Source organism: Sprattus sprattus, assembly GCF_963457725.1.
Source record: "Sprattus sprattus genome assembly, chromosome: 3".
NCBI classification, from domain to species: domain Eukaryota; kingdom Metazoa; phylum Chordata; class Actinopteri; order Clupeiformes; family Clupeidae; genus Sprattus; species Sprattus sprattus.
In genome coordinates, this window is record NC_137922.1 from 55,451,509 (window position 1) to 55,479,479 (window position 27,971).

Genomic DNA, 27,971 nt, shown 5'->3' on the forward strand with positions numbered 1-27,971 from the left:
AGTCCCTACGAATCACAAAAAACACACACACACACACATACACACACACACACACACACACACACACACACCACACACCACACACACACACACACACACACACACACACACACACACCACATACACACACACACACACACACACACACACACCACACACACACACACACACACACACACACACACACACACACACACACCACACACACACACACACACACACACACACACACACACACACACACACACACACACACACAGCCTCCTCGTCTGTTGATCTGCAGGGCAAGACAAACAAAACGAAAATCGAACATGCTGTTTCGGGGATCCACAAAAGAATGCGTCTCGCGGCTCCTGGCCCGCACCCCGGCGGCCATCTTGTTCCCATCAACCCAGTTTCCCGTTCCTGCTGTGAACCAGCTGATAAGCCTGTGTGCTAATCTGTGGATCACATCGTATTGTTGTCAATAGCCCTCCATGGTCATACCATCCCCGTCTCCATAAAGGTCTCACTGTACCGATGTGCAATACCTCACGTTATTGCTGTCACCATTTTTATGGCCATCAAGAGTGCACCCGGGGGGGTGGGGGGCGGGTGGAATTCTGATGAGCATGTGACAGCATCAGAGGGAGGGGACTCTGGTGAGCCACTCACAGAAGGGTTTGAGTGTGTGTGTGTGTGTGTATGTGTGTGTGTGTGTGTGTGTGTGTGTGTGTGTGTGTGTGTGTGTGTGTGTGTGTGTGTGTGTGTGGTTTCAGGTCACTGGATATGGGAGGTAAGAACCCCCGAAATAACACAGGCGAGGGTGTGTGTGTGTGTGTGTGTGTGTGTGTGTGTGTGTGTGAGTCTATATAGGGACCAGGCTGCAAATGCGAAGGCAGAGCAGAACCCAGTGAGGAGAGGAAGAACGCACAAGGGTGCAGTTTGCAGAGGGACATAAATGACCTTTAAAAGACGTTTAAAAAACAACAAATAAACAAAAATAAACAACACAGGAACTTTACCGGGACTTTACGACGACAAACACTGGAAAGAAACAGTGGCAGCAAAGGAAAAATACTCTGATTGGATAGTCTGATTGGACGAGGGAGCAGCTGCGAGCCTGCTGCCGTTGCACGAGGCAAGACGCAAGTGAAATACTGAGAGAAAAGAAGTGAAGGAGAGAGAGAAGGAGGAAAAGAAAGAGAAGGCGGAAGAGAAAGAGAAGAAGGAATAGAAAGTGTAGGAGGACGAGAAGGCTGCCAGGGACTGACTGGGAGTCAGGTTGGCAGAGGAATTATTCTGGTGACGAAGGGGTCTGTGGATTTAGAGCTTGCTGCTCCTCCTGATATTACCGCTGAACTGAAGTGAGGAAGAGGAGGAGGAGGAGGCACGATGAAGTACAACAACTACAGCCTTTCTGTGACGCAGCTCACTCCGCGCTATAGCGGCTACAGCAGCTACAGCAGCTACACACCCTCTTCCCAGTACGCCCTGTCGACGACACACTACACACCCTCGTCACACTACACACCCTCCACACACTACACACCTTCGTCACACTACACACCTTCGTCACACTACACACCTTCCTCCCACCTCACCTCCAGCCACTACACGCCGACCAGCTACTCCTCCTCTTCCTCCAAATACCTGCCCACGAGCTACACGAGTTACACATCATCCACCCCATACACCTCGTCCTGCTTCACACCTGCGAGCACCACACACAAGTCTCTGTCCTCGTACACGCCCTCGTCGTCCTACACCAAGCCCCTTCGCAGCGCCTCCGTGAGGAGGACCTCCACCACCTCCACCACCCCTGCCGCCCCTGCTGCTGCCCCCGCTGCTGCCCCCGTCGCCCCCGCCGCCCCCGAGGTGGTGGTCAAACCCACCCGCACCGTGCGCTTCACCAATGACATCATCTTCCAAGACTGCGTGCGCCACGGCGACCTTGAGCAGATTGGGCGCTTCATGAGGGCTCGCAAGGTGCGGCTGGACAAGTTCTTCCTGTCCGGTGAGACATTTCAATTTTTCACTTCCTGTCACACTACCGCACACATGTCACCCAAGGTCTGGTTCCTCTCGCAGGGTTTGGTTCCTGACCCAGGGTCGTCAGAGGAGAAACAATGACCCCTGGTGTTGAACAGCACCCAGTGTTGGCAGTAGGCAACATGTCTATGGTCAAAGCAGTCAATACAATCACAGATGACCATAGATACCATGGATACCATGGATACCATGGATAGTCAGAGTGTCATTATCTGCATGGCAGCAGCACCAGTTGGAATCTAGAGTTCCTAAATACATCACAACCTTTTGAAAATGTGTGCGTATATGCGTGCGTGCGTGCGTGCGTGCGTGCGTATATGCATGCGTGCGTGCGTGCGTGCGTGAGTGCGTAGTGTGTGTGTGTGTGCGTGCGTGGTTAGTGTGCGTGCCTGTGTGCGTGCGTGCGGTGTGTGTGTGTGTGTGTGTGTGTGCGTGCGTGCATGTGTGTGTGTGTGTGTGTGTGAGAGTGTGTGTGTGTGCATGTGTGTGCGTGTATGTGTGTTAGTGTGTGCATGTGTGTATTATGGGCCCCTCTGAACGCTGGTGTGTGTGTGTGTGTGCAGGCATGGCGGCGCTGCATGAGGCGGTGCTGTCTGGGAACCTGGAGTGTGTGAAGCTGCTGGTGACCTATGGGGCGGACGTCCACCAACGGGACGAGGACGGATGGACGCCGCTGCACATGGCCTGCAGTGACGGCTTCCCAGAGATCGCAAAGTGAGTGCACACGCGCGCACACACACACACACACACTCACACACACACACACACAAAACACATTTCTGACTCTGAAAATCTCTCTCTCTATGACATAAACTGTAACTGATGTAGATCTTCCAAGCGGATATAATATAAAGGTGTTGTGTGTTTGCAGTGATATTTCCTTACTGGTTTTGTGAGTTTGCAGTGATATTTTCTTAGCGTATTGTGCTTTTAAGGTGGTATTTTCTTAGCAGTATTGTGCATTTGCAGTGGTATTTTCTTAGCCTGGTGACACCAGCCTACGTATTTCCGCCTGAATTGATTTCAAGCTCATACTCAGTCTGGCCCAACCCCGTTGACAATCGTCTCCAGGCCTCAAAATCCAACCGCACCAATCAGCGAACAGTTCAGAGCTGTGACGCAAAACTCGCCTTGGAGGAAGAGACACGAAAAGCTATCGGAAAAGTTGTCTCAACTCTCGAGAACATCAGAAAAGTATTGTCTTGTAAGTTTTATGATTGGAAAGGACGTTGTAGCTCTTCTCCCAACTGGCTTTGGGAAGAGTTTAATCTACCGAATGCTTACCAAACGTTGCTGATTGGTTAAGGGAACTCCAATGATTTTAAACCTCAAGCTAAGCACCCGCCCATCTCGGAAACGACAATGCACGAGGTTTGGCCAGACTGACTGACGGAAAGAAATGCAGTCACAGGCTGGTAATGGCCAGGCTAGTATTTTCTTAGCAGTATTGTGTATTTGCAGTGGTATTTTCTTATCAGTATTGTGCATTTGCAGTGGTATTTTCTCAGCAGTATTGTGTATTTGCAGTGATATTTTCTTAGCAGTATTGTGTATTTGCAGTGATATTTTTTTTGCAGTATTGTGTATTTGCAGTGGTATTTTCTTATCAGTATTGTGTATTTGCAGTGGTATTTCCTTATCAGTATTGTGTATTTGCAGTGGTACTTTCTTAGCAGTATTGTGTATTTGCAGTGGTATTTTCTTAGCAGTATTGTGTATTTGCAGTGGTATTTTCTTAGCAGTATTGGGTATTTGCAGTGGTATTTTCTTAGCAGTATTGTGTATTTGCTGTGATATTTTCTTAGCAGTATTGTGTATTTGCAGTGGTATTTTCTTAGCGTATATTGTGCTTTAAAGGTGATATTTTCTTAGCAGTATTGTGTATTTGCAGTGGTATTTTCTTAGCAGTATTGTGAATTTGCAGTGGTATTTTCTTAGCAGTATTGTGTATTTGCAGTGATATTTTCTTAACGGTATTGTGCTATTGAGGTGATATTTTCTTAACGGTATTGTGCTATTGAGGTGATATTTTCTTAGCGGTATTGTGCTTTAAGGTGATATTTTCTTAACGGTATTGTGCTATTGAGGTGATATTTTCTGACTGGTGTAGTGCTTTTGCGTCCATGTTGTTCTCAGGTACTTGATTTCCATGGGCTCCAGCAAAGAAGCTGAGAACGGCAACGGAGACAAGCCAGCTGACCTCATCGACCCCGACTGCGAAGAGCTGGTCAAGCTGTTTGAGGTCGGCTATGTCTGAAGACCATCCCTCTCTTAGTTTGTTTCTTTCTCTCTCTCCATCTCTTTCTCTCCCTCTCTCTGTCATTCTCTCTCTGTGATGGACTGTACTAAGAGAGCAGAGAATGACAAGCGCACACACACGCAAACACACACACATTCACGCACACACTCACACACACACACACACACTCACACACACACACACACACACACACACCTGAGCGTCTGGGACAGAGGGGAGAGAATGACAGCATAAGAGCACACGCACACACACATACACACATACACACACACAACTCTCTCACACACACACACACACACTCACACACGTGCACACAGATGCTCTGATGTGGCTTCTGTTCAGTTTGTCAGTGGATTGAAGTGGAAACAAACAGACATCCAGACTCCTTGAACTCTACTGCAGGCCTTGACCTCTGGTGACCGAGTTATTTCGAAAGTTTTTTTTTAATTTTTACTTGTCACCACTGTGCTCTGATTTTGCCCTCACGCGGCTCTCACCTAGCAGATCCTCACAGGGCTCTCCACAAGCAGAATGGCACAGCAAAGCACACCCGACCTTATTGCAGCACAGCCTGTTCCCTAGTGTAACCTCACCCCGCTGCAGACATGCCAGCTGTCCTGGATGTTTACGACCCCCGGGCCCTCTCCCTCCTGCTCCTCCTCCTGCTCCTCCTCCTGCTCCTCCTCCTCGTTCTCTCCTGCTACCTGAAAGCCGACACGCCGAGGCCAGTTGTGTGATTCCATCACCAGCGGCCCCCGTCAGACCCCATGTCTTAATCTAAACATTCACGAGTGTGTGAGGGCGGGTTGGAGAGTGTGTGAGAGCGGCTTTGAGAGTGTGTGAGGGCGGCTTTGAGAGTGTGTGAGGGCGGGTTTGAGAGTGTGTGAGGGCGGCTTTGAGAGTGTGTGAGGGCGGCTTTGAGAGTGTGTGAGGGCGGCTTTGAGAGTGTGTGAGGGCGGCTTTGAGAGTGTGTGAGGGCGGGGTTGGAGAGTGTGTGAGGGCGGGGTTGGAGAGTGTGTGTGAGATCAGCTGTCTGCGGACTAGCGCCGGCCCGCGAGGAGAGATGAGAAGCAGCGACTGAGAGAGGTGTGAATCAGGAAGGTGCTGTTGGCCCCGCCGTCATCACCGGCACGCCGAAGTGTGGTCAGGGGGACGTGTACGCGCCGTGTCCCTCCTCATTGGCTCACACCTGCAGCCATGGGAACGGGGGAGCGGGGAGCAGGCTGATGTAGCAAGGAAGCTAATTTGCTGCGAACACTGTTCCTACAATAGCCAACGCTTGAATGGATGTAGACCAGAGCTGAGCCATGGTGGCCAACTGACATATGTCTGAAGTGGTTTGGTTTGAGCTACACAGATCTGTGACTGTCTGTCAGTTCTGTGATGTTTGGTTAAAAAAAAAAAAAAAAAAAGATCTGTGCCTGTCTGTGTCTGTCTGTGATGTGTTGGTTTTAAACTTCACAGATCTATGACTGTCTGTCAGTTCTGTGATGTTTGGTTTGAGCTCCACAAATATGTGACTGTCTGTCAGTTCTGTGATGTTTGGTTTTTACCCCACCGGTCTGTGTCTGTCTGTGACTGTCTGTGACTGTCTGTGTCTGTCTGTGATGTTTGGTTTGAAATCCACAGATCTGTGACTGTATGTCAGTTCTGTGATGTTTGGTTAAAAAAAAAACACAGATCTGTGACTGTCTGTGTCTGTCTGTGCTTCTGATACATTAGCTCTAGTTTGCCTGCTCTGAACTTGCGAGAGGAAGTGATGCGTGTGTCTTTTCTCTGCGGGGCAGGTGGAAGCCACACCCACTTCCTGTGCTACCAAGGCGACTGTGTGGCCATTAAGTGGCCTTGTTGCCATGTAGCCTTGTGACGTAACTGGCGCTGAGGCAAGGTGCAATCTGGGAAACGTATGTGCATAAAGTGCACAGTATACCTGAAGACCTGCTGACTGTCTCCAATTGAAGTCTTATTTTTCTGTTTGATTTTGTTTTATACATTTTCATAAATAAAGCTGATTTTTATAACAATGACATACTTGTGAGTTTTTATAACAATCGTATAAGGCCTTGCAAGTTCTATAACAATCCCTTAAGACCTAGACAGTTCTTATATGTGGGGTCCACATCTACCATCGCAGTTACATTACGTAACATTTATATTCAGTCATTTGGAAGAGGCTCATATCCAAAGTGTGTGTTTGTATGTGTGTGTGTGTGTGTGTGTGTGTGTGTGTATGTGTGTGTGTGTGTGTGTTGGACTATAACTGTGAAGTTTTAGACAGGAAGGAAGCACAGGTGTAAATAAACAAACTGCAGAAGGATCCGTATCATGAATCAAATCAAAATCAAAAAATCAAAAGGGTGTGTGTGTGTGTGTGTGTGTGTGGTTGTGTGTGTATGTGTGTGTGTGTGCTGTTACAAGCATAATCAAAACATTGTTGTAATTTGACAAGCAAGCATTGTAGTCAAAGTAAATCTCCCCTAAGGGTCCAACACTGTCAGGGCCGGTACTGTGTGTGTGTGTGTGTGTGCGTGCGTGCGTGTGTGCGTGCGTGCGTGCGTGCGTGCGCGTGTGCGTGTGCGTGTGCGTGCGTGTGTGAGTATTAAGCGATTCACTGTGGCCAATGCCACCATCCCTAGATGCTTAGGAAAGGTGCTTCAGTTCATCCAACCGTATCTCCTTTAGTGTAAGGTGCACTGGAACATCCTTTACTAAAGTAAAGGAGACCATATCGCCCCACAAATCCTTGCAGCAGCAACATCAACCAAATCAACAACCGATCAACGTGACCCTTGTCAAATACATCACAAACACTAGTAGCCTAGAGTAAGTGCAGTAAGATTGGCCTAGCAGCATCTTGTCTTTTCCTAGGTCCTAATAAGTTATACTTCACATGTTTCCTTGACCTCATGACACTTTCCGTCAAGGAAAGGAAAGGAAAAGTGGTCGCCGGAACCATAGAGTCTATGGCATAGACAAAGGTCTATGGCCGACACAGCCTCTGTGTCTGTCACTTAATATGTTGACAGTAGTGCACTCCAGAGGACAAAGAGCGGATTGCACTGTACTATAATGGCATCCTCCTCTTACAACAACAGCTTCATAGGCTCATAATATGGTCAACAGAGGTGATTGTAATGCACACTTATGGACTTTAAGCTATTGATAATAAAGTTGGACGCCTTTACCTTACTTTATCTTAATTGAATTCAACGTGTTGTTGTCAATGAGATAAAACATATTTAAAAATAAAACTTTTTTCCAAGTCATAAAATGTCCTCTTTGTGTCTTCTGTGCCATTTCACAAAAAATGTGAATCGTTTATTTGTGGGCAATATTTTATGTAGGCCAACAAATTTTCACAATACGTCGACAACGAAATTGCGTTTGCGCACTGTTTCCGTTTTGCTAACCCGGAAGTGTCTGGTTGGCATAGGCAACGTCGCTACGGCCGAAGAAGGCCCTAATTTTTGCCACTTGAAGAGAAGAAATATACAAATAAAGAGGTATGTGTTTTTTTACTTATATCAATTACAGGGGTTTGACAGCTATGTTACTTTGGTGTTTACGTTGCTTCAAATGATCACTACGGGATGTAGGACAATGTGTTCCTTGCAACCCAACACAGGCAACGTTAGCTATTGTGCCTATAGCCATCCTGCTAGCTAGCTTGCTAGGCAAGGTACACAATAACGTTAGCTCGACTTCTGGACACGGCGCTGCAACAGCGACGGTATTTGTCAGCTAGCTGTCATACTATCCTGCGACAAGCTAACAACAAGCTAACCACCATATCCTTAGGGTACTGTTTACGTCCATTGTCAGCTGAGCTTTCCAGCTACGTGGCTGTTTGGGTGTTAGCCTTAAGTTCGAGATTTGAATTTCAGTCATCACGTTAGAGAAAGGAGGTGCACGAGGGTGTAGCATTGATGCTCATAGAGGTTTTGTGTCAAGTTCCATGAGAGGGTTAGGGTAAGGGCTAGCATATACATTAATTGTAACACAGTTGGCAGACTAACACGTACCGTATATTAATTCGATCTCGAAATTTGACTGCATTTCAAGATTTATAAGGGATGCTAAGTTAAACCTTAGCAAGTGAATGTTTGGCAGTGCAGTTTGTTGTCTCCCGTAGTATAACGACATTGCTCTGTGTAGCGGGATATCGTTAGTTGCACTGTCAGCATCGACAGATCTCAGTCGTCTGCACTCATCGTGGGTGTGTTCCGTTGGACGCCGGTAGGATATTGACGTTATAATAGAATTGACTTGTCGACGGCGACCAACTCCTCTAACACACTAGGTCAACTTCGCTCCTCGTAAATGTATGAATCGTTAGGAATGTTGTTGGACTATTTAAACTGCTTTAAATGTTCGTCCTTTGTCGTTTTTAATAGCCTACGTCTGACCTCCTCTTTTCACCAGAAACAAGAGTGAAAGCAGGAGCGGAAGTTTGTTCCACCCAGAAAAACGTCAGTTGAAGAGCAGTGGGCACGAGACATCCTGATTGCAGAATGACAAGGTGAGAGATGACTGTCTTCCGTTCCTAGAAAAATAACACTTGTGCACTGTGTGTTTCTCCCTTTTAAAGGGAACTCTATCACCTAAATCTACGGTATTTGAGCTCATTAGACTTTTTCATGTAGTCATGCAGCAGTAATAGTGTGGTTCAGACATACACTTTTATCAGTATGCTGGCTCCCTGACTGTTGAATCCATGACTGGTGTTTTTGCCTTGAGCTGCCAGTTGGGCTACAGAATAAACTCTCTGCACTGAGGGGTCTTACCGTGATACTCCGTATTTATCTTATCTTGCATCGAGGGGTGTGAGTCTTACAGTGATACTACGTATTTATCTTATCTTGCATCGAGGGGTGTGAGTCTTACAGTGATACTACGTATTTATCTTATCTTGCATCGAGGGGTGTGAGTCTTACAGTGATACTCCGTATTTATCTTATCTTGCATCGAGGGGTGTGAGTCTTACAGTGATACTCCGTATTTATCTTATCTTGCATCGAGGGGTGTGAGTCTTACAGTGATACTACGTATTTATCTTATCTTGCATCGAGGGGTGTGAGTCTTACAGTGATACTACGTATTTATCCGTTTGCTAAAGCTAAATGTATGCTTCTCCGAGCAAACCCCAGAGAGGCTCTTGTACGGGAAGTTAGAAAAAATATGTAGGTGCACGACAGCCTCTCCGAGGTGCTTGGAGAGAGCGGTTAAAATCGGAGAGGCGTTGTGTCCAACTCCGTGAAATCGGAGTAGCATACATTTCGTTTCAGAGGGATCTAACTAAGTGTGTTTTCCGTGCGCTTCTTCTCCAGCTCATCGACCCCCCGCATGGTGAACACCTACAAGCGGACGTCCAGCCCGCGGTCCCCCACCAACAGTGGCGAGCTCTACACACCAGCACACGAGGAGAACGTTCGCTTCATCCACGACAGTGAGTCAACGTGTGTGTGTGTGTGTGTGTGTGTGTGTGTGTGTGTGTGTGTGTGTGTGTGTGTGTGTGTGTGTGTGTGTGTGTGTGTGTGTGTGTGTGTGTGTGTGTGTGTGTGTGTGTGTGTGTGTGTGTGTGCGAGATCTACACACAAGGAGAACGTTCGCTTCATCCATGACAGTGAGTCAACATGGACTCTCTGTGTGTGTGTGTGTGTGTGTGTGTGTGTGTGTGTGTGTGTGTGTGTGTGTGTGTGTGTGTGTGTGTGTGATCCCCTGTCTCACCGGGACCGTTGTGGCTTCATATCTCACACACACACACACACACACACACACACACACACACACACATACATGGGATCCCCTTTCTCACCGGGCAGGTTGTGGCGTCCGAGCGGACAGTGAGGACAGGCTGCACGAAGGGTCCCTAGCCTCACAGAGCCAGGCGTGGCTTTGGCTGTGCACATCTGTGTGTGTGTGTCTGTGTGTTGTGGATTGTGTGTGTTTTTTGATGTGAATCATTTTGAATCACGACGATAATGATTTCACAGACAGACAGACAGACAGACAGACAGACAGACAGACAGACAGACAGACAGACAGACAGACAGACAGACAGACAGACAGACAGACAGACAGACAGACAGACACACAAACACACACACAAACACACACACACTCACAAACACTCACACACACACTCACTCACACTCACTCACTCACACACACACACACACTCACACACATTCATGCCTGGTGTGTGCTCTTCGTTCCGCAGCCTGGATGTGTGTCCTGAAAGAGATCAAGTCACCGCAGAATGAGCGTAACGACCGCGGTCCGCAGGAGTATGTGGAGAAGAACCCAAACCCCAGCCTGCACAGTGAGTTAACCCTTAACCTTTAACCCTTAACCCCAGCCTGCACAGTGAGTTACAGAAACCCTTAACCTTTAACCCTTTAACCTTTAACCCCAACCTGAACAGTGAGTTACAGAAACCCTTAACCTTTAACCTTTAACCCTTAACCCCAGCCTGAACAGTGAGTTACAGAAACCCTTAACCTTTAACCTTTAACCCCAGCCTGAACAGTGAGTTACAGAAACCCTTAACCTTTAACCTTTAACCTTTAACCCTTTAACCTTTAACCCCAGCCTGAACAGTGAGTTACAGAAACCCTTAACCTTTAACCTTTAACCCTTTAACCTTTAACCCCAGCCTGAACAGTGAGTTACAGAAACCCTTAACCCAAACCCTTCACGAGGTAAAGAAGTCGTTTAGCCATCAGAAGGTTGCTAGTTCGATTCAAAATCCTCCTCACCAAGAGTCCTTGAGAAAGAGACTGATGTTCAGGTTGGCCCCTTAAATAGTAGCCTCCGCCTTCTGTATGAATGGGTAGATGTCTGAGGCATTCACCTGTAAAGAGCTTTGAGCTCTCTATGAGTAGAGGAGCGTTCTATTAGTGGTGGAGCGCTATATACAATCACCATTTGAGCACTCTATGGTCTATACAATCACCATTTGAGCACTCTATGGTCTATACAATCACCATTTGAGCACTCTATGGTCTATACAATCACCATTTGAGCACTCTATGGTCTATACAATCACCATTGGAGCACTCTATGGTCTATACAATCACCATTGGAGCACTCTATGGTCTATACAATCACCATTTGAGCACTCTATGGTCTATACAATCACCATTTGAGCACTCTATGGTCTATACAATCACCATTTGAGCACTCTATGGTCTATACAATCACCATTTGAGCACTCTATGGTCTATACAATCACCATTTGAGCACTCTATGGTCTATACAATCACCATTTGAGCACTCTATGGTCTATACAATCACCATTTGAGCACTCGATGGTCTATACAATCACCATTTGAGCACTCTATGGTCTATACAATCACCATTTGAGCACTCGATGAGTAAGAGTGGTCTATACAATCACCATTTGCTGATATCTGTTGGGCCTGACATCTGGCGTAAAATAGCTCAACTGGTAGAGCAAGGTGGTAACAACACAAAGGTCCTATATACTGATTAAGTGTATTTCACTGAATGGTTACGTATTCTATATGAATGAAGTGTTATGTACTCTACACTCTGACATGTAATATATCAGAAACATGTTATGCCTGTCGATTCTGAGCCCCTATGTTTGCTTGTGTTGTTCTGCTAGCCTTCACACCCGTTGACCTGAGTGACCTCAAGAAACGCAACACACAGGACGCCAAGAAGTCTTAGTGGACCCCGAGGCTGTCCTCCTGGGAAGAGCGCAGGCCCAGACCCGGCTCAGACGCGGGCCAGACGTGGCTCAGGCGCGGTCCTCCTGGGAAGAGCAGCTTTAAGGCTTTTTTTCTTCTCTTTCTTTTCTCTCCTGGGACACGTCATTCTCCTGCGGAGGCTGTCAGCCAACCAGGCGCCGGCATTGGGCCGGGTCCCGGCCGCGTCTCAGCCAGAACTACCCATCATCCTCTCTCCTCCTCCTCCTCCTCATCCTCATCCTCGTCGTCGTCGCCAGGCGGTGGTCTGGCCGCTCTGGCTGGCTACTGCTCTTTCAACAGCTCCACCCTGCTCCTGCGTCCCCCGACACACACACACACACACACACACACACACACACACACACACACACACACACACACACACACACACACACACACGCACATATAAACATATCCACATATATATGCACACTCAAAAAATTGTTGGGATGTTTTTAAAGACACACGCACACATAGGTATACATACACGCACATAAACACACACACACACACACACACCCTCTCTCGCCCCGTTGTCTGTGTGTGTCCGGGTGCAGGCCTCCAGCATGGGGTCTTGGCTGAACAGGAGTGTGAGGGGGTCTGGAGCTGGGAGTCACTCTGCTGGGCTTCACGCCCAGATGCCATGAGGTCTCGGCTCTTTTTTCCGGATTCTTCCATAGTCATTCAGCTCTTTTCCGGATACTTCCATAGTCATTCAGTTCTTTCCGGATACTTCCATAGTCATTCTCTTTTTTGTTGCTACTCCTTACTTTTTTTTTCTTTTTTTGCTCGATTTTATTTCTTTTTGATATTGGACTGATGCAGACTCGCAGAAGAACTGCACTGACTCAAGACAGGCCGAGGTCCTCCAGAGCAGACTCCAGACTTGCACCTTCACCATAAACTCTGATTCATTTTAAATCCACACATGTTACCGTGGGAACTGTGCTGAAGGGCGTTACCGTGGGGACTGTGCTGAAGGGCGTTACCGTGGGGACTGTGCTGAAGGGCTGACCTGTTTTGGTTTCTTATTGTTGTATTATTTTATTTTTTCCAAGGAAGGTAGTTTGATAGATCAAGGATTAAAAAAAAAAAAAAAAAAAAAAGATATAGGAATTTCAGACGGATAGTTACAGGCAAGTTTGGAAAGCCAAATATTTTTAGTAGAGGTACCTACATTTTTAATTATTATATTTGAAACCTTTAAAGACTTTCGTTTAAGAAAAAAAAAAAGAAAAGAAAAACACCCCACCCCCTCCCATATCAACCCAACGTTGAAACAGAATTTGAAATAAAGTGACTTTTATGGTATCTGTCAGATCGTGTTGCTTTGGCTCTCAGTGACCTCATGACCTTGAGCAGTGTCATGACCTTGAGCAGTGACATGACCTTGAGGCCTGCCCCCTTTTATCACCCACAGGTGTCGCCAGTCGTCCATCACCCTCTCTATCCTGTGGCGGTCACCTTATAAAGTCCAACCGCTCTTGTTCCCTCATTTACGTGTGTTTGAAGGGCAAGTTGTCTTCCATTTGCAGATACATCGTTAATTGATTTAAAGTGACTGACCCTAATCAATTTATTAAAAGTGGGCATGAAGTGCATATATAAAAGCAACTTGTTTTGGTCAAGAATCAAACCCATGTCGGCTGCTTCAAAGGCCTCATTGCTGGCCACAGCATCAGTAGTACACTGACTGGTCCACTAGGGGGCTCCACCACATCAGTAGTACACTGACTGGTCCACTAGGGGGCTCCACCACATCAGTAGTACACTGACTGGTCCAGCAGGGGGCTCCACTGCATCAGTAGTACACTGACTGGACCAGCAGGGGGCTCCACTGCATCAGTAGTACACTATAGTGCTCATCTTATTGACACGGAATTCCATACCAATAGTCACTTTGTTGTATCTGGTATCTGTTCATTTGCAAGCAGGGCGTCATTGAAAAAAGTGTGTATTCTATCTCGTGTCTGGCTGTGTGAAGTACAGATCTCCAACACCAACATTCTGAGCTGCCGACAACAAGTTCACTCCAGCCAGAGTTTCAAACATGTGATTCCACCATCAGCTCACTCCAGCCTGTTTAAAATGTGTGATTTCACCTTCAGTTCACTCCAGCCAGAGTTTAAAATGTGTGATTTCACCTTCAGTTAACTCCAGCCAGAGTTTAAAATGTGTGATTTCACCTTCAGTTAACTCCAGCCAGAGTTTAAAATGTGTGATTTCAGCTCACTCCAGTCTGTGAATGTTAAGTGTGTTTAGTGTGTGTGCTTAGTGTGTTTAGTGTGTGTGTGGGTTTACTGTGAGGGGGCCAATCATGCACAGCTACACAGGCATCTGTAGTTAAGCATCCATTTCCATGGAGGGCAGGATTCAACATAACAAAAATATATTGTTCTCCCCTCTCCATCTCTATTTCTCTATCCTTCTCCCTTCTCTCCATATCTATCTTCCTCTCTCTCTATCTGTCCTTCTCCCCTAGCTCTCTATCTCTACCTCTCTCTCTCTATCCTTCTCCCTTCTCTCCATATCTATCTTCCTCTCTCTCTATCTGTACTTCTCCCCTAGCTCTCTATCTCTACCTCTCTCTTTCTATCCTTCTCCTCTCTCTATCTCTACCTCTCCCTACTCTCTTTCTCTACCTCTCTATCCTCCTCTCTCTCTATCTCTACCTCTCTCTCTATCCTTCTCCTCTCTCTATCTCTACCTCTCGTCCAAGCCACCATCTTTCCCATGCACTGAGTCAAGACTACAAACACAGTTGCTAGAGCACACAGAACTGACAGAAAAAAAGGGCATATCATTAGATTTCCTGAACGCACCTTTACTGATACGTCTGGACTGACCCTGTGTGTGATACGGCCTTGTAGAACCTGATAATGTAATAATTTCCTGATAACGTAATAACCCTGATAATGTAATAAAAAAATCCCTCATAAGTCCCTAAAAGATGTAATAAAACCTGATAATGTAATAATATCCCAATAATGTAATAAAGTGCATTTCCCAATAATGTAACAATCGCCATACCAATAATGTAATTAAATGTTACATTAATTGGAAGTTATTACATTATCAGGTTAGCCTCAATTTTGCAGAACCTGATAATGTAATAAATTGCTGATTGCTGAGGTTTTATTACATGTTTTAGGGACTTATGAAGGAATTTGTATTACATTATCGGGAGTTATTACATTATCGGAAAATTATTACATTATCAGGTTCTACAGGCCTTAATACACTTCTGCATCCTTCTCCGTCCTCGAAAAAAATGGGCGGGCGGACTGATTCAGACGGATTTGAACGTACTTATAGGCCACTTATGACTATACTTATAGGTCTTCATCAATGACATGCAGAGTTTTATCCGTGGTGGGTTTCAAACGTCCTTCTTCCTCTGGCTAGTATGAGATCAACCCAGCATCTATCTAATCAAACATCAATGAATCAATTGTTAAAAGACAGAAGTGTGAATTGTCTCATCAACACCCCTGGGTACACCTTGATAACTTCCTGCTCAGTGCCTGAATCAGGTGTGTGCATTGGGATTTACACTAATTACACACACATATACACACATACACACACACAAACACACACACATAAACACACACACACTAAAGGTGTGTGCATTGGGATTTACACTAATTACACGCACACATACACACACACACACACACACACACACACACTAAAGGTGTGTGCATTGGGATTTAAACTAATTACACGCACATACACACATACACACACACACACACACACACACACACACACACACACACTAAAGGTGTGTGCATTGGGATTTACACTAATTACACACACACACACACTAAAGGTGTGTGCATTGGGATTTACACTAATTACACGCGCACACACACACACACACACACTAAAGGTGTGTGCATTGGGATTTACACTAATTACACGCACACACACACACACACACACTAAAGGTGTGTGCATTGGGATTTACACTAATTACACGCACACGCACACACACGCACACACACACACACACACACTAAAGGTGTGTGCATTGGGATTTACACTAATTACACGCACACACACACACACATACACACACACACACACACACACACACACACTAAAGGGGCAGTGGCTGGCGGAGGGGCAGGGGCTATGGCAGGGGCTGGGGCAGTGGCTGGCGGAGGGGCAGGGGCTATGGCAGGGGCTGGCGGAGGGGCAGGGGCTATGGCAGGGGCTGGGGCAGTGGCAGGGGTAGGGGCTATGGCAGGGGCTGGGGCAGGGGCAGGGGCTATGGCAGGGGCTGGGGCAGTGGCTGGGGCAGGGGCTATGGCTGGGGCAGGGGCAGGGGCTATGGCAGGGGCTGGGGCAGTGGCTGGGGCAGGGGCAGTGGCTGGGGCAGGGGCAGTGGCAGGGGCAGGGACAGGGGCAGTGGCTGGCGGAGGGGTGGTTTTTGAGGCAGTTAGGAGGGTCCCTGTCCTGCTGGGGACATGGGGCACAGAAAGGGCACTGCAGGGGGTACCAGGGGCAGGGTAGCTCTATCTGCAGCAGGGGTATGGAGGAGTGGTAGAAGAAAGGGATAGAAGTACAGGAGGGATGGAAGAGAGGGAGGGAGGTGGAGGAGAAGCTTTGATGAATGGAGGAGGCAGAGATAGAGAGGGAGAGAGAGAGATAGATACGGAGGAAAGGAAGATGAACAGGGTCATGTAGAAGTGATAAAACAAAGGGATATGTCAAAAGCCCAGGCAAAAAAAATGAAAGCCAGATGGAAACAAATTATCCTCTTTTGATGTGTCTCTGTTAAAGAAGCTTTTGATTTTCATACACAAATTCAGAGGTGAGATCATGACGGTTCAATATTTGAATGGCCTCAGGCTCCGCCATATTAATTTAGTGATCTGACCTCTGTACGCCTGGCTGCCTGGCTGTCTCCTGATCTCACCTCTCTCTCCTCCAACACACCAGGCCCTCCTGTCTCTCTCGCTCTCTCTCTTCTAACTGTCTCTCTCTCTCCTCCAACACACCTGATCCACCTGTCTCTCTCTCTCTCTCTCTTAACTGTCTCTCTCTCTCTCTCTCTCTTAACTGTCTCTCTCTCTCTCTCCTAACTGTCTCTCTCTCTCCTCCAACACACCTACCCTACCTGTCTCTCTCTCTCTCCTCCAACACACCCGCCCCACCTCTCTCTCTCTCCTAACTCTCTCTCTCTCTCCTCCAACACACCTGATCCAACTGTCTCTCTCTCTCTCTCTCTCTCTCTCTCTCCTAACTGTCTCTCTCTCTCTCTTGCAACACACCTGATTTGTAGCTAAATCAACACTTGTGTTGGATTTTGAGGACGGCCACTCAAAGGTGCTTCGAAGGAGGCTGCTGAATAAGCAAGACAGTGGTTGTGGCTGAGGTAGACTACTTAACCTGAAATAATACTTAAGGCTAGATATGAGCACTTGTATTTGATAGTGAGAGGGTTTGCTGCTGTGAAAAGTTCCCAACCAATAGCACAAGGAATTTAACATATTTTCCTTTGCACACCTAAAATTCCTTGCTCAACACTTCCCTTGTAATAATTTGAATAACACAGCTGATAAAAATCGCACAGACTTTTCTGTAGCCGGGCTTCCAGGAATATATTCAAAATATGCAACCTATTTGGATAACAGAGATAGTGAGTCTTCTTTTTACAAACCCTTTTACAATCACAAACACTACGTATAGAATTCAGCTTACAGGATATTTCAATGATGATGTCAGATATACAGACGAATTCTAGTACATATTTATTCCTTATGAATTAGAATAATTTATAATGACAGTAGATGCTATGCTTCAGAAGCTCAAGCACATATAAAGACCAGATCTGACAGATAAGCGAGGGTTTTTGTGTGACGGCGTGGCAAGTGTTGTGTATTTATATTCCCTGTAAGGCTTTTCATAGACACATTCACCAGGTGAGGGTCAGAAGAATCTTCTACAGGTGAGAGGCAGAAGAATCTTCTACAGGTGAGCTCATAAAAGTTTTCCATTTCATTTAATGCATTGCATGTTAAGGGAGATACAGTCAGTTCAGGTATAGTACGTAAGGGATAATGTATGGTCCGGAGGTCATTATCCAAAAATAAATCCCGACGGGGCGAACAGGGTGTTGTTTCATCCTGAAGGGATTTATTTCTGAATTAGAAGCACAAAACCTGTTGCCAAAGACAGCGGTCAATATCTTTTCGCAGCGGTGAATATCAAGAAATATTCACCTGCGGACATTGGGACGGCCCATTCAAATCATTGGTACTTTTTAGAACATTCTGAAGAGCCGTGTAATAATTATAAGTGCTGTCAAATGATTCAAATATTTAATCGCGATTAATCGCATTTTTGTCATAGATAACTCAAAATGAATCGCGATGAATCGCAAATTTTGATCTATTCTAAATGCCCAATCAATTTTTATTTTATCAACAAGTGGATTGGCTTGCTTTATGCAATGTTTTATTTGATTGAAAAACAACATTGCCAAACAGGGCGGTACAAAATAAAATTATAAAGTGCACATTTCAGATAAACAAGGACTCAGCCTGTAGTGCAGTTAAACCATGGCTTAATATTTTCTTTTTTTCAAGTTTGCTGTGAACATAGAAGTCAGGCCTCTTATTTCAAAAACAATTAACCTCAACAGTTAGGTTACCAATAAAAGGAAAGCCTACTACTTCTGTGCTTTCAGCCAGCTGCCTGTTGACATTTTCAGACAACAGTGAAGCTCGCTTCTTTTGCACAATACAACTTTTAAAGGTAAACTTTCTATTCAGAAGGTTTTTATCATCCATTTCGCCGTATCGCGTTCACTATTCACTCAAACGTAACGTTAGCCTACTACACAGTTTGCGAGGCCAAAAAGAATGTTAATCTAAAAAAAATTGACTCTTTTTTTTACGAGTTAATCACGCCAGAAAAAAATTGACAGCGTTAAAATGGGTTTGCGTTAACCCCTTTAATAACGCGTTAAACTGACAGCATTAATAATTATATATATATATATATATATATATATATATATATAGCAGCATTTTAAACTAAGAGGGTTATTTTTAATTGCACATTAATGCATTCAGACAATTAATCAGAAGTTGATGTGAGTAAAGGTTTGTGGACGTCCCAATTTTCTAGAGTCAAGGAGTATAAGGTCCAACTGAAATGGAGAAACTTCACAACCAGACATCAGCATCCAACTACACTGAGACTGAGTTCACATCTTTGGATCACTTTGGCACCATCACAATCGTCTTTATGTGTCTATTTTCCTTTGTTGCAGTCCCTCTTATATGCGTGGCTCTCTATGGATTGCACTCTCTAGCCAAAACCAATCATGTTGCTCCTGTGTATGTTATAAACCTGTTCATTTCTGATCTGATTCAAGTTTCTACCAGAGTGATTTTCCACGTAAATCGAATATATTTAAATAAGATTGTTAAAGTAACTGCGTGGTCAATCTTCTTTATCGGGTTGCTAGTTAACGTTTGCTTTATGATGTGTCTATCTGCAGAGAGATATACAATGATTGCTCACCCTGTTTGGTACCGAAACATGCTAAGTAGGAGGATATCAGTGTATGTGTCTGTCACTATTTGGATATTGACTGTATTGATATTTCTCATGTTGCTCTTTATACCAAATGCTGGCGATTGTTCTCGCTATATGCTTACGCTTTTTCTACTTCTCCCTTACCCCCTGGTGGTGTCCTGTTTTGTGTTGTCATGGAGAGCCCTCTCCAGGACATCAGTACCTCCTTATGAGCGGAGACAGATTATGGCAACCCTGGGTCTAGTTCTTTGCGTTTACACCATTTTATTCCTACCGTTTATCGTGTTAATGTCCGTGTTTGGTTTTGCATCTGTTGATATTGATCCAACTGAAACTGTTAGATATCATTCAAATAATTTTGCTGAAATTCTCATTTCATCGAACCCCCTATTTGATTTTCTACTGTACGTCTTCATGAGGAAGGACGCTAAAAACATCTTTAATGCTCTTTGTTCCTGTTTGTATAAGAGACACGCAGCTATCACAGATAGGCCTACAGACACAAACACAGTTACAGAAAGTGTGATGGGAACCCAACTCTAAGGAAGGAGGGAGCTGTCTGTAGTCCAGACAGCACTCGTTTAAAATCGTCACCACATTCAAAATTATTTTTCTATAAATATTTGTTTTGGGGTTGTTCTTGTGGTTTTGTTGCTCCTTTACCCCCTGGTGATGTTCTCTATCTGTGTTGTCATGGAGAGCCCTCTCCAGATTATGGCAACCCTGGCTTTTGTTCTTTGTATTTACACCAGTTTATTCCTACCTTATGTAGTGATGGGGACTGACTCAAGCATTAACAGAAACGGAACCTCTTGGATGTACTGATGTTCTGATGGCAGTGAACTTCCTGTTTGATTCTGTTCTCTATGTACTTGTGAGGAAGGATGCTAAAGGTATCCTGAGTGTTCTTCCTTTCTGTTTTAGTAAGAGACGTGAAGCAAAAACAGTTACAACAACAGTAACTGAGAGAAACGCCAGCCTAGCACAAACACCAACTCGGTTTCTTTTTGTTTACGTTTGTTTCTATGGTGATATAATCCAATTTGAAAATGTAAAACAGCAGGAGGCAGCAGTGGTTCGTCAGGAGGCCAGTAAGGCTTGAGCCATCCACGCCTAGAGTCACCATCATGCCCAAGGAGATTCACCTCAGCTGTGAGATTCAATTGCACCCCTGTAAATGTCTGTTTTTACTATCCAGTCATTGCATTGTGTTTTTGCACCCCTGTAAATGTCTGTTTTTACTGTATTGCATTGTGTGTGAGCATGCTGGTAATGACTGAACGTGTCACGATGCAACAGTTAACTGTGTGGGGTCTTTTTACTTCCATGGTATCATGATATATTCTAACTGTTATATGTGTTAATGTTAATGCAGTGACATGTTATGCGAACGTGTTAATGTACTCTAAAAGTTAAACATGTTGATGTGTTCTGTTATATGTGTTAATGTGTTCTAACTGTTCTAACTGTCAAGTTTGTTTCTATAGAAATGTTCACATTTTAAAACGTGAGGTGTGAAAATAATATTACTTAATTACTCTTGGATTCTCACACTTACTGTACACACTGGCCAAAATGGCAATGCATTTCACCTCACAGTCAGAATACAGATTGATTGTGCTCAAATGTATTATTTTCATTTTGATTAAACATTTAGTTCTTCCTTTTTGTGTCTTTTATTATTGTTTAAACCAGGATTACAGTTTTTTTTTTTGCTGAACAAAAAAACCTACTGTTACAAACCCATTTTAAATAAACATGGGAGAGGAACATAAAGACCAGGAAACAACTGGAGTGGGGAAAAGTGTGGCGATTTTTAATTGTCAAGACCTCAAAGGTTTTAACAAAAACGGCGTCGGACGCCTGGACAAAAACAAAACAGAGGATGTCACGTAACTCAAAAGTCTTGGAGGAAAAGAAAAGCCCTATTATAAAAACCTAACTTAAATTCCAGAAACTACCTTACCTCCTCGAAATAAAAAACACGTGAATCTTCCGCAAGCTTCCTGACTCCTTAACTAAAACCTATGTCGTGCTCAAAGTTGAAAGAGAATAATCACCACCCCGCCACCAATTACAAAAGTCAAAGTTATCTAAAAATAAAAGACAATGATGAATATATATACGGCTAAGGGCAGAGTAATTGAGTTTGCCAAGAGCTTCTCAGAAAGCGACGTGCAACATGAGAGCGCAGAGCAGAGAGCGTGGAGACTGGAGGTTGGAACTTTTATCCAAGCCTATGTCCATGGCTCGGCCAATGAGGGCACGCCTTCCCATGGGCACACCTGCACACAATCACATTAGATGAAGCAGAGCGCAATCAGGGCATCAATTAGTGGTGACAATCATAACAAGTGAAAGCCAAAACCAGGGATGGCAAAAGAGGGCCACGTAACACCTACCTATAGAGTCATTCCATGTTAAGTGGGACAATGGCTCCCACTCCATCGTCTCAGATTTGGCTAAAAAAAATTCAAGGTTGTTCATACTCTTCTTTAGATTAGATTCAACTTTATTGTCATTGCACAGAGTACAAGCACTGAGACAACAAAATGCAGGTTAGCATCCAACCAGAAGTGCAAAATAGCAATAAAAGTGCAGAGTATGTGCATATGTAAAGTGGAATAAGTGAATAAATAAGATATATACAGTAAGAGTTAGGTATGAAATATAACCGAATTGGGACTAGCAGCAATTGAAGAAGTGTAGGTAGATATGAAATATATAAAGTGCAGGTGTAAGTATTAGTGGTGGTAATAAGTAAAGAGAAGTGAATGAAGTAGCAGTAATATAATGATTAGTAAGTGTTGTAAGGTGTAAGTACAGTTAGTACAGTAAAAAGTGGTATAAACAGTAAAAGTGGGATAAAAAAGACATTCTTGTGCAAATGTTCAAATGTGCAAATGTTCAGTGTTTGGAGGGTGTGTGGCAGTCAAGCCAAGGTGGGAGGGGGGTACATTGCAAATGATCAGTGGCTGGAGAAGGGTGTGTGGCAGTCAGCCAGGGTGGAGGTGGGAAGTACAGTCTCAGGGGGGAGGTGTGCGTGGGGGGCCATCCCCAGGGAGCAGAGTTCAGTAAGGTGACAGCCACAGGGATGAAGCTGTTCTTGAACCTGCTGGTACGGGAACAGAGGACACTGTAGCGCCTCCCAGAGGGGAGGAGGGAATAAGTGTATAATATCAAGTCGTAGCATAACATTGAGCTTTTCACAGGCATTCAAAGATGCTTCAACAATATGGGGCGCCGTTTGTAAAATGTTGCACGTTCTAAAATCCTGCTCAGTTGGTACACATATGGAAAAAAAGCACGACAATATTCATATGTCAGGGCGCACTGTAGCTCACACAGTAGCCTCGACCACATTTGGGCTTGACACCCATGGAGGACACAGGTTGAAATCCGGCCAGATGTCATTTCTCCCGTCCACTCCCCACCTCTTCTCCCACTCATTTCCTGTCCCACTCTTAAATCACAAAGGACCTCAGGCCTGCGGGAGTGTGTCCTGTGTCGTCTTCATATCCACATGTGTGTTGCAGTGGTGTTACTTGTGCGAATAAAGTCTGACTATTATTAATTATTATACACTTCAGGGGGTATCAAAATGATTGCATTTAATGTTCGGTTGTAGAACAGCTCAAAGGGAAATCAGTGTCCTCATAAGGTTACTATCATAAGTAGGGTACTGGTTGGATATACAGTGCCCTCATAAGGTTACTATCATAAGAAGGCTACTGGTTGAGTATACAGTGTCCTCGTAAGGTTACTATCATAAGTACTGGTTGGATATACAGTGTCCTCATCACTGTTGTGCAAGTTAACACCTCTCATAAACTAGCTCAAAGATCATTTCAGTTAACATAAATAGTTAGTCAAGTTCACCCTTTGAATTCTGAACTGTAGGCATTGGTGAGGTGATTCAGATCTCCAAAATGAGCATTCAGTTTGTGTTTGTGTTTGTGCATGTGAGTACCCATAACTCTGGTATATGTGTGTGTGTGTGTGTGTGTGTGTGTGTGTGTATGTGTGTGTGTGTGTGTGTGTGTGTGTCGAGATGAGTAAGGGTTATGGGTGCTCACACAACACACAACATACAACTCACAACACAAAACACACACACACACAAGCAGGGCAAACTCTCACTCTCATCATGGCCAGTGATGAAGGACCCTAGGGTTAATGAAGTATACTTACAAAGATTGATTTGCATAGAATTGTCAATTTTATTTGCATAGAAATAATTATAAAGAAAAAAAACCTATTGTTTGTATAAACTAACTGCTTATCAAATCTCACTGGATATGACGTGTCATTACAATAAAAATTAAAATTAAAATAAGAATGTATTGCCATGATTTGAAGTGCTAACCAGGAGATCCTGAGAAAGTGTGGTGGCTTACAGAGCTACACAAACACATCCACACCCACACCCACACCCACACCCACACACACACACACACCCACAGCCACAGCCACACACACACACAAAATGTCATGACAAGTGTGGTTGCTTACAGAGCCACACACACACAATGCCATAATGACAATAGTCCCTTACAAAGCTGATGTCATATTATCTTAGCTACAGTGCTCCCATCACCAAATAGATCCCTGATTAGTGACGTTACTTACAGTAACTTAAACTATAAAATAAAAATTAAATGATTTTAAGTGCACGTTCATCACAGAATTGATCCCTGATTAAAGATGTTACTTACACATACATCAAAAAGCTGATCCACGACTAATGATGTTACTTACACTTCTAAACCTGATTGTTCAAATCCTTGATTGTGATTGGCTAAAAGCCGTTGTAAAATCCAGCATTACCTTACAATTTGACCTGATTACATTCCATATTACTGCGCAGCGAATGGCAAGGCATTCATATAGCGCATTTCACACTGTTCCATCTGGCTGTTGCGTTGCTTCAAGGGTTGCGTGGCAACGATTTATTTAGGAACTATCATTTTTAGTGGCGGAAGAATGACGGTTTATCATTAAACTATTGTTTCTTAAATTGAATTGTCTTTATTTATGAAACCATATCAAATATGTGTAGTAACAGTTTTAGAAAAGCAATAAGCCCCGCGAGTCCGTGCTTTGCGCTGATTTTAGAACAGGTAAGGGGGTTTAACGGCACTCCGCTTCGCGTCGTGCCTAACAACTCCCCTTACCTGTTCTAAAATCACCGCAAAGAACGGCCTCTTGGGGCTTATTGCTTAAATACAACACACACACTCACACACACCTCATTGGTTATTACAGTAGTGGATTGTAGGGCAGTCATGACCTGTGACCTCAGGGTTAGTGCTGGGAGGCCAGCTGAGCGGCGGAGAGGGAGAGGAAGAGGAGAGAGAGGAGGGAGAGGGTGGTGAAGGAGTGGCGCCCCCCACTGGTGGTGGTGGTGGCAGTGGTGTTGGTGGTGGCAGTGGTGGTGGGGGTGGGGGTGGTGACAGCAGGCAGGCCGGTGCAGGTGGCATTCAGGTCTGTGTCTGTCCCGGTGGAGGTGAAGGTCACGAAGCCCGGCTGGTCGCTGGTGATCTGGGTGTTGATCCAGCTCTGGTACTGAGAGACCCGTGCATACACTCCTGGGAACTGGGCCTGGGCGCAACCGATGCCGAAGCTCACGACACCTGCCTGGACCCACACAGAACCCTGCTTGCTCACCATCGGACCGCCAGAATCGCCCTGAGAGACGGGTCAGAACAGACTGGTGTTTCCATCCCATAATCTCAGAAACAGTCACAAGATTACCTGACACAGGTAAACCCTCACATGATCACCTGACACAGGTCAACACATGATCACCTGACACAGGTAAACACATGATCACCTGACACAGGTAAACACATGATCACCTGACACAGATAAACACATGATCACCTGACACAGGTAAACACATGATCACCTGACACAGATAAACCCTTCCATGATCACCTGACACAGATAAACCCTTCCATGATCACCTGACCGGCAAATAGTCACATGACCACCTGACTTCTTAAGGTTTCTTTCTGATTTACAGAGTTTTTTTTCCTGTCTTCTCCAAGGAGACTCAGGCTCACCTTGAGACAAATTAAATGTTTTGTTCCTATATACATTTTATTGAATTGAATATACGCATGATTATGTAACAGAGAAATTAGTCACAAGATCACCTGACAGGAGTCCTTGCCTCCCTCGTCCCTCCCGGCACAGATCATGTTGTCAGTGATGGTGTTGCCTGACGGGTTGTACTGGCAGAAACAGTTCCTGTTTCCTGTGACCGGCACATCCACTTCCTGAAGGGTCACTGGGGAGGGTCCTAGGAGAGACGGGAGACAATCAGGTTACGTTTCAGAGTTTGTGTGTTTGTAAGTGTGTGTGAGAGTGTGAGAGTGTGTGTGTGTGTTTGTGAGTGTATGTGTGTGTGTGTGTGTGTGTGTGTGTGTGTGTGGGTGTGCTCACCTCCTAAGCTGATGGTGCCCCAGCCTGTCACCCAGCTTGTGGTGCCCCGGTTGAAGGTGCTGTCAGCTGCTGCCAGGCAGATGGGGCGGATGAAGTTAGTGAAGGTGACGGAGGAGGAGAGGCGGAGGAGGGCGATGTCGTTTTCGTTGGTGTCGCTGTTGTAATTGGGATGTCTGATGATCTCAGAGACGGTCCTGGAAACCTCGTTTGGGTTGCTGCCTGTCTGATTCTGCCGCCCCAGGTAGACGACCAGGCCAGAGGCGTTAGGGGTGCTATAGAGAGAGAGAGGCCTTTAGCTGTGGGTACACATGTCACCTTTAGCTGTGGGTACACACACACACACACCCGCACGCCACACGCACGCACGCACGCACGCACGTTTCACTTGCAACTTGGGGGGTGGACGTTAAGTTCAAATCCATGTGCTGACACATACACAAACACATAGACACACACACACACAGACACACACACAGTGCTTTGAGTTTAAATGCTAGTGCACGTAGCCACATATAAGTGCAGTGAGTTTATATGCTAGTGCACGTTTAGTTAAAGAGTTTCCCATGATGCATTGCGGTAGAGTAACAGAGCTACGGTGAGCGTGTTGTGCCAAAATACCCGCGAGAGCGCCTGAGTCTCACCTTGAGAAGCAGTGAGCGGCCGACATCACCCAGTCCTTGTTGATGAGGGACCCGCCGCAGAAATGGCCGCCGCGGTGTAGGCTGACCTGCCATGGCCACGCCCCCACAGGGGCGTCCTTTCCCCCCACTATGCGGGTGTTGAGGGGGGCTTGCCCACACACTGAAGGGAATCATAGGGGTCATAGAGGTCAGACAACTGTCATGTTTGTCTGAGTGCCTGAACCTCTGTGTGTGCATGAATGTTTGTGCGTGTGTGTGTGTGTGTGTGTGTGTGTTACGCCCCTCTACACCCCTACTGGCTTTGCAGTGGCAGTGCAACAGCTTTTAGGTGGGGAATGGGCATAATTAGCCTGATTGTCCACACCTGGGGAGGTGTGGATAAAAGCCATGAGGGTCACCTTGCATTTCCACCATGCTTCGGAGGCTGGTGCTCAGCATGTGATTGGTGCTGGTGCTTGGCACTATATATTTTACTCTATGTTTGTGTGTTATAGATAATAAATGCTATTTTTGTAGAACTCTGTGGTCTGTCTCCAATTTATGTTGCGGCTCACGAGCCGGGTCGTAACAGTGTGTGTGTGTGTGTGTGTGTGATGAAGGAGGGAACTCACCATCCAGCTGTGAGAGGGATTCTTAAAGACAGAGAGGTTAGAGCTCAGGGTCAGTCATGAGATCAATATAACAATTAATAATCAATAACCACCTACCTAAATGCTCTTGTAAGGGCAAATGTTACACCCAGGACGCTGCGCTCATCTAGTGAGCGTCATCTTGCAATCCCGCCTGTGCAAGCACGACAATCCAGACTATTCTCATTTGTAGTTCCACGTTGGTGGAACAAACTGCCTAGCACTACCAGAGCAGGGGCGTCCCTCTCTACCTTTAAGAAGCTCTTGAAGACCCAACCCTTCAGAGAGCACCTCCCTTCCTAACTGGCACCTTGGCTTAACTTGCACTTAAGCAGTGACAGTCCTGCACTTCTTTTTCTTTCTATGTCGTTTTATATTTCTTAAAAAAGTAGTATTTATTGTTACACCAGGTTTTATTGCTCTTAGCTTGACTGTTCTCTCCCTTGTACGTCGCTTTGGACAAAAGCGTCTGCTAAATGACTAATATAAATGTAAATATTACACACAATTACAATAATCAATATTACACATGTTACACTGGTGAGTTCTGTCAAGGTTACACATGTTATATGAGTGAAGGCTCTCGAGTCGCTTAGATCCAGTCTGGATTTATAAATGTTTTCTACTCAAAGTGCCTCAGACATCTACCTATTCACACACTGATTGGAGAGGCTACTATCTACCTATTCAC

At 45.2% G+C, this 27,971-nt stretch overlaps 4 protein-coding genes across 4 annotated transcripts; 3 read left to right on the forward strand and 1 right to left on the reverse strand.

Moving 5' to 3' along the window:
• The first annotated feature begins 853 nt into the window (after window positions 1-853).
• On the forward strand, window positions 854-5,839 carry LOC308362294 (uncharacterized protein). Its single transcript, XM_080834885.1, has 3 exons — window positions 854-1,996; window positions 2,595-2,745; window positions 4,168-5,839. The coding sequence occupies exons 1-3, from the start codon at window positions 1,375-1,377 to the stop codon at window positions 4,286-4,288; spliced, it is 894 nt and encodes a 297-aa protein (XP_080691011.1). The 5' UTR covers window positions 854-1,374; the 3' UTR covers window positions 4,289-5,839.
• Window positions 5,840-7,740: 1,901 nt separating this feature from the next.
• On the forward strand, window positions 7,741-13,204 carry mcrip1 (MAPK regulated corepressor interacting protein 1). The gene is made up of 5 exons (XM_080834735.1): window positions 7,741-7,794; window positions 8,714-8,810; window positions 9,619-9,737; window positions 10,512-10,613; window positions 11,922-13,204. Exons 2-5 carry the CDS (start codon window positions 8,803-8,805, stop codon window positions 11,984-11,986), a joined length of 294 nt encoding a protein of 97 aa, XP_080690861.1. The 5' UTR covers window positions 7,741-7,794; window positions 8,714-8,802; the 3' UTR covers window positions 11,987-13,204.
• Window positions 13,205-19,176: 5,972 nt separating this feature from the next.
• LOC308362865 (P2Y purinoceptor 1-like) lies at window positions 19,177-20,106 on the forward strand (the record flags this gene model as incomplete). Its single annotated transcript, XM_080835593.1, has 1 exon — window positions 19,177-20,106. One exon carries the CDS (start codon window positions 19,177-19,179, stop codon window positions 20,104-20,106), a length of 930 nt encoding a protein of 309 aa, XP_080691719.1.
• Window positions 20,107-21,726: 1,620 nt separating this feature from the next.
• Window positions 21,727-27,040, reverse strand: LOC308362866 (tryptase-like; the record flags this gene model as incomplete). The annotated part of the gene is made up of 8 exons (XM_080835594.1): window positions 21,727-21,848; window positions 23,961-23,964; window positions 24,738-24,781; window positions 24,957-25,251; window positions 25,722-25,867; window positions 26,011-26,282; window positions 26,652-26,811; window positions 27,016-27,040. 8 exons carry the CDS (start codon window positions 27,038-27,040, stop codon window positions 21,727-21,729), a joined length of 1,068 nt encoding a protein of 355 aa, XP_080691720.1.
• Window positions 27,041-27,971: the final 931 nt, after the last annotated feature.